The sequence below is a fragment of the Semicossyphus pulcher genome, unplaced genomic scaffold, assembly GCF_022749685.1.
Source record: "Semicossyphus pulcher isolate SPU_LCO1_2020_fin unplaced genomic scaffold, fSemPul1.0.p SCAF_17, whole genome shotgun sequence".
Lineage (NCBI taxonomy): Eukaryota > Metazoa > Chordata > Actinopteri > Labriformes > Labridae > Semicossyphus > Semicossyphus pulcher.
Window position 1 is genome coordinate 4108825 of NW_027211681.1, and position 7148 is coordinate 4115972.

General features: G+C 42.2%; 1 protein-coding gene across 1 annotated transcript; it reads right to left on the reverse strand.

The window, feature by feature from the left end:
• Window positions 1-648: 648 nt before the first annotated feature.
• Window positions 649-6195, reverse strand: LOC138594572 (long-chain fatty acid transport protein 1-like). Its single transcript, XM_069665707.1, has 14 exons — window positions 6107-6195; window positions 5850-6027; window positions 5619-5757; window positions 5254-5509; window positions 4990-5157; window positions 4281-4350; window positions 3428-3519; window positions 2989-3098; window positions 2668-2877; window positions 2451-2577; window positions 2225-2362; window positions 1275-1439; window positions 1027-1173; window positions 649-937 (listed from the first exon to the last, which is right to left on the reverse strand). The coding sequence occupies exons 2-14, from the start codon at window positions 6017-6019 to the stop codon at window positions 780-782; spliced, it is 1950 nt and encodes a 649-aa protein (XP_069521808.1). The 5' UTR covers window positions 6020-6027; window positions 6107-6195; the 3' UTR covers window positions 649-779.
• Between the last annotated feature and the right edge of the window lie 953 nt (window positions 6196-7148).

The window sequence follows — 7148 nt, forward strand, 5'->3', positions numbered from 1 at the left end:
TACCCTCTCTGGCAGACCAACCACTGCTGGGTGATGGAAAACGCGTCACTAACTGGGCGCCACTTTTCCGTGAATGTCGCCACAGACACCCAGTCCATAATACTTTGCAAAAGCTTTCATCAGTGGGCCATAGGCTCAATCACCATTGTGTTACCTCATTTGGCGATAGATAGTGACTTAACAGACATTTATTTCCATGAAAATCACTTTAAGCATGTTGGCATACTGATATCAGCCCTTAGCTTAAAAGCTCCTCTGTGTCTTAATACAGCTGCTAGCATAAATGTAGTGCTAATGAATGTTGTCACATTTAATAAATTAATAGATTTAATTCTCTTTCTAAAGAGTGTGGTGAAAATATATATTTGCTGTGTACTTAAAAGCACAGACACATTCTGAAATTATACAGATATAAAACTGTTCTTTAACTATGAATTAAAGTGACATTTTTCCTCCTTTTGTCCGTTTTATCTTGTTCTTTTTCTGTTTTTGGATTATTAATATAAAACACTCATGTTGTCATTTGGTTCAGAATCCAGTGACTCTTAAAGGTTTATATTTTAATATTTAAAGTGTTTCTTGATTTGAAAAAACACATACAAGGTAAGATACTGTAAAATGTACAAAAAATATAGTTTATTTCATCGCCAAAACAACAAAAACACATTTCCACAACTGTATTTATATATCCTGGAAATACATCCAGGGATGTATTATTTTTCTTCTTACACTTTCAGACTATAAAAAATATACTCTATAAGCTTTTATCTCCTCCGGCCTCATAGGCACACTCTCCCCTCGATGACATCATCATATAGTTCCTCAGTAACAGCCTCGTAACGCCCGGCTCGACTGTTCAGAAAATAAACCTTATCGCTCGCCTCTGCTGGCTTGTATCCCTCCCTCTGCAGCCGCATCTTCTGGATTTTAAAGGTACCTGAGGATAAACGTAGAAGATATAGTTTATGTGTTACATTTTTTATGTGTTGCATATTATGTGTGCATGTTGTTGTATCAGAGTCTCACCTGTAGTGTCAACAGACGGCATTAGTCGGAGGAAGATGGGGCGTGCGTATGAAGGCAGGGCGTTCTGTACGGCTAACTGGAACGCATCGAGGTCAAACTGGCCTCCTGTGTGAGATATCGCTGCCATACCGGCTTTACCCTCCACACCTGCACACACACAGACAGGTGATGTAAAAATGTAGCAAAAAATGAATCCCTTAAACTTTTTCTTTCATTCTATAGGCTGACTCGTCTCGTCTCGTCTCTACCTGGTACAGAAACTCCATACACGGCAACATCAGCGTGTCCCAGCAGGCCGCTGAGGACTCCCTCCACCTCTGTGGTGGAGACGTTCTCACCACGCCAGCGAAACGTGTCACCGCTACGGTCCCTGAAATACATGTAGCCGTATTCATCCATCACCAGCACATCACCTGAGAGACAGACGGAGACAGAAATAATAACCTAATAACAGTCGTCATCATTGCTGGAGGGGATCAGACAAGAAGAGAGACGGAAAAAGATGATTCATCCTTACAGTTTTTACACTGATATAATGTTATTGTGAGTCACTGAGCAGTCTATTAGGGAAAAAAAGTGTAAGAAGCCTTGAGAGGAATATCCCAATTTTTATTTATTGTGGTTTGAATCCCGGTTCACACATAGGGGGCCTTGCTGTGGGGAGTTTGCATGTTCTGCCTGTGCATGCGTGGGTTACTCTGGCCTCCTCCCAAAGTCCATGCTCCTTTGGGTAATTGGTGAATCTAAAATTGCCCGTAGGTGTCAATATAAGTGTGAAAGGTTGTCTCTCCATATATGAGAGAGGGGATAGACATGCAACCAAAGGTGCGCAAGTCGGAGTCAAACTCACAGCCAGTGCCTTGAGGACTTTGCCTCTGCACATGGGGCGTCTGCTCTACCGACTAAGTTGGACCTGTGTCCGAACTGTTCAGTTTGTCTTTGTATATTTGTATCTCTGAATGTTTTTTTTAACTTATCTGGAGCTGGAAAATATCCCATCATGCACTGGGTGTAAGGTGGGAAACACCATCAACAGGTTCCCATTCTGTCATCACAGACAGTGAATCACTAACATTCATACTAATGGGCTGTCTTACAGAACTGTTTGTCTTTAGACTGTGGGAGGAAACATGTATGAACCCAGACAGCGGGTGATCAGTGTTGTGACTGTGTTCGAAGGAGACAGAAGAAAACACACCTGAGACATAAGCTGAGTCTCCCATCTTGAAGACGTTGTGAGCTATTTTCTTATTGGTGGAATCCTGATCAACGTAGCCGTCAAATCTCCTGAGAGGATCAGTGAGGTTGATGCGTCCCACTAACATACCCGGCACACCTGCAGGGACAATTTTTTAAACATTTATAACATCTTTATCAGGTTGTTGTTTTGCTTGTGATAGATGTGTGTGTATGTGTGTTCTCACCAGGCAGACAGGGCACACAGAGCCCCTGTGAGTCCCTAAACAGCTCTCCACTCTCCTCCTTCACCCTGACCAGTCTAATGGGGTAAAAACTTGGCAGGATGCAACTGCTGAAGCCACACGCCCCAACCTGGACAGGTAACACATCGACATGAGACACGATCCAAAATGGAAAATCCTTCACTCTACTCTGAAGTCGTAGCTATAAAACAACACACACCTTTCCGTCTATGTTTATCAGGCTGCAGTTGCACTCTGTTGCTCCATAAAATTCCCCAACACGCTGGACTCTGAATCTCCGCACAAACTCCTCCCACACAGAAGGACGCAGGCCGTTGCCAACAGCAACACGCACCCGGTGATGTGCCTCGGATGATCGGACGGGCTGGGCCAACAGGTAGCGACAGATCTCACCTATATATAGTATTACCTGCACACACACACATACAGAGATAAATCAGTGAGTGCTGCATGAAGAGAATCAGAAGGGCGGCTGGACGCTCCTCGTAGTTAAGTAAATATGGTCTCAGTGTGTACTCACACTGCAGTTGTGTTTGACGCAGTCGTCCCAGAAGCGACTTGCGGAGAACTTCCTCCTGACGACAACAGTCACACCAAAGAGCAAACACTGGCCCACACCCATGATGGTGCCTGTAAACATTGGTGCACAGACAAAGACAAACACTATCATCATATTGAACTTATTCTGTTTCTTGTTGTTGTAATGATAATGTAATAACATTCTAATAGCATCATGGTGTAAGTGGTATTTTATTTTGACAGTATGATATAAGGAAGCGTAAGGAAGTTTGTAAAGGATATGACACTGTTTATAGTCTTCATCTTACAGGACAACAGTTTTACCTTCTGACATAATATTTGAGTGAAATAAATTTGTCATTAGTATATATACCAACGTGTGTTGTTTTAGAAAGGAAAAGGTACAATGGCAGAGAGAGAGTAAATCCATTGAGGCCCACCTGCAGAGTGATACAGGGGCAGGCAGTTGTAGATGATGTCATCGTGACGCAAACCAAACGAGTGGAAACCAAAGGAAGCGATGCGAAAATACCTGACGGGAAAGATGCATCATCATTAATAATGCACTGCAAATCTCATTTTAATTAAGACATTTGTAACTGCAAGTTATTCTCTTTTTCGTTTTTTATGATCCTTTATGGATGGATGCTGCTTTGCCAGAACTCAGACTTTAAAGCCCCCCTCCAGTGAAAATCCAGTGTTTAATCTTGTAAACATCTCCATGTGCTGTCTTTCATGTGCTACAAGACATTCTGCAGTGTACCAAGGACAGGCTGAACAACACGTTTTCAGATCGTCACAAACCAAAGTTAATGGACGGGGTGACGCTATGCATATCATTGTGTGTAACCTATGGCAACCACTTCAGCGATGTGTGAGCCAGCTGTACCCGTCATCGTAATTTTTGCAAACCCACAACTGACTACTAACGTTAATGTTACTACGACTAATTACGACATTTCAAGCTAGCTAAGTTTCAACAAGTCGCCACTAGATGGCAGACGTGTTTCGGTTTCGCAATGGAGGGGGCGGTTAGACATTTGCATAGTGGGCGGGGACTATGTAGATTCATTAATTTTTAATGAGGCAGAAGGAGAAGATCACTGGAGGATTTTTACAAGGTAATTAAACATATTTTGCAGAAAAAACATATCAGACACAATTTATTATCTCAAGCAGAGCATTTTATATCTATCTTAAAACATGACTGGAGCTGGTCTTTAAGAGTGACTGACTAGACACTTTTGGAGCATTATGCATCATCAGTTCAGATGAGATCACAGTCAAACTCACCGGCTGTGCACCACTATGGCTGCCTTTGGCATTCCTGTTGTTCCAGATGTGTAGATGTAGAAAAGTCTGTCTGCACAGAGAGAGGGGGAAAGTGGATGTTAGAGGAAGTTTTTTATAGGAAATGTTTTATCACCTTTATGCTTTGTGTTATGTTTATTAGCTGTGGTTTCACATGTGTGGTATGCACCCCCACTCCACCATCATTTACTTAACATTTTTCTGTCTCTGCTTACACATCCTCTCTGGGTCTGACAGGCGGTGCAAGCAAAGACTTGAGGAGAATGAACTCAGGAATGTCAAATCATAGCCGACAATACAGATGAGTAAATCAATTAGAGAAAACTAATAACAAATACATCACCTAACATAACTCAAAAAAAGTTGAAGATAGTTTTTAATGATGGTACAATATTTAATCAAACAGAATATCTTCACACAGATAGCTTTAATGTTGTATAAACTAAAATATGTCTTTGAAGCGAGTTGATGATTTCTTTGACACTGGTGTGTGTGCGTATGTGCATGCATTAGATTCAGTCTCATAAGAAAAGCAAAGTGAGAGAAGTCTGGCAGCGAGAATGTTTACTCCTGCAGGCAAAGACTTGCTGAGCAAAAAGGTGTTGCAATCCAAACACTGTGATATGTAACATAAGTCATTAATAAAGCAAAAATAGTGGTACTCTCATGCACAAACACTGCACAGACTCACCATTGAACTCCTTCCTGAGTGTGTGGTTTGGTGGGTGATTGGGGGAGCGGTCCAGCAGGGCGTCCAGACTCTGAACACGGTGGCTGCAGAGCTCCTCTTCACCGACTTGCTCACCACTGATAAACAAGAGCATGTCGGGCTGCAGGGAGTCTCTCACTTCTGCCACAGCTGGGGCAAAAATACAGAGCATGAAGACACATTTTTGCAAGAGCAGAGCATCCAACTTGTGTCCTCTCTTACTGTTACTCAACTATAAGTTCCTACCTTCTCTCATCTCTACACCGAACACCATCACCCGGGCTCTTGACACGCTGACACAGTGCAGCAGTGACTGCTGCCGCAGGTTGTGGTTGAGGAGTGCAGCCTCCACACCAATCATAGCCAGACCCAACCACAGAGCCACCACTACAGGCTGGCTCTCCATATACAAGGCCACCACATCCCCCTCTGTCCACCCCTGAGCCAGCGCCCAGTGAGCCACAGCATGACATCGCTCCTGCAGCTCCCTGAAAGTCCACACCTGGAATATAATGAAGATAGGGGTCTGTAATTCTGTTTTATTTCCATCACAATGAGGTTGCAGATGCTGCTAAAGCTGCATTTAAGTGTAATCTTTAATGAGTCCTAACCTCTCCTGTGGCCTCGTAGATCAACGCAGGTTTATCTGGGTGCTTCCTCACCATCTGGGCAAACAGGGCAGGGATGGTGCTTCTATTTCGCAGATTACGGTAGATGGAAATCCTCACTCGCAGGATAACATACAGGCACCTTTAAGTTAGAGAGGTGTGGAAAAAAAGGGGGATTCAAAAGAAGGTTTTGTATGGAAGACACATACATACACATTTACACAAACTACTTACATCAGGTCTCTTCTGATGGTGCATACAGCGACATATATGAACCTCCATGAGCCTCTCCAGACCACGCACAGCCCCAGACCTGCCATTAGGCTGCAGAGCACGGGGAGGGAGAGCAGCCGAACAGCCCCAATCACACAGAGGAGCAATGTAACACCACTCATCAGATTCATGGTCTTATCTGTTAGGATACAAACTGTGGCATCAGGCACAGAAACCATCACAACACATAAGAATATAGTATCATAGATGAGGCTTACCTGTCAAAGACTTTGCTCCACCAAGAAATAAGGAAAAGAGTTGACAGCAGGAATGTGGGCTCTGAAGTGTCAGTGAGCTTCACTTTAGAGTCGAGCCACAGTGTGAGCAGCAGTAAACAGGAGCTGTCAGAAGTAAAGTCTGGTATGTGATGAACAACACGGACTGAGAGCAGGTTACAACTCATAAAGCACTGCGTCACGGCAGAGGGGCTCCTCCATTGGTCAGAGCCGGAGTGAGTAATAACGCCGCGAGGACGATATGTCACCTGCTGTCAAATTTATACTATTGACGATTGATTTTAAGGGAAACATGAATCGTCTATTTCCTAAGAAACGTTCAGAATATGAAGAAAGAGTATAGGAACGGGCGGAGTAAGAGGAGGTTAAAGGAAGTTTTGTTTTTTATTTTTTCCACAAGTGTAGCCTACATTATATTTTCCGAGAATAAAGCCGAAATGTTGACATAAAAGTCAAAATGTCGAGAATAATCGTTCTCTGATTTATACATAAAATAACGTTCATAACAAGATTAAGGCAAAAGATTATGGCGATGACCAAAGTCAAAGCTTTACAAAATTGCCATTTTAAATTATTATATTATTGTCTTCTGATTTAACATGGAAGCAGAGTTGTAGCTTCGAGATTTGTTTTAGTAGTTAATCTTAGATTAAAACAAGCATTTACTGTGAAATATTTATCTATCAAATAGTAAGGGGATAAGTAAGGAATAATCATAATTATAATAATAATTATTATTATTATTATTATTAGAATTATTATAAGAGTAATAGTAATAGTAAGGAACAGTAAGGGCCTAGCTGTCCAACATATAAAGTGGAGTAAAGACGTTTGAAGAACTCTATGAAGTGAAAGTGGTAATAGTATAGACGGCCAATGCTAGCTAGCTTAAAGTTATTTTGCTGTGAGACGGATGTTACCAAGTTATTATGACGTGTTCATTGTTTTCATAACTCTCGAGGCAAAGAGGTTGTATGAGCAATTCTTGTTCAAACATCACTTCATGTATATTATCCTGAAGTAA

Excerpts from the sequence above, each read along its gene's own strand:
- LOC138594572 (XM_069665707.1), bottom strand. The coding sequence starts at position 6,019 with ATGAATCTGATGAGTGGTGTTACATTGCTCCTCTGTGTGATTGGGGCT. Across the intron at positions 4,351-4,989 it reads ACTCAGGAAGGAGTTCAATG|ACAGACTTTTCTACATCTAC; the intron begins GTGAGTCTGTGC and ends CTCTCTGTGCAG. Across the intron at positions 938-1,026 it reads GCCGTCTGTTGACACTACAG|GTACCTTTAAAATCCAGAAG; the intron begins GTGAGACTCTGA and ends GTTTATCCTCAG.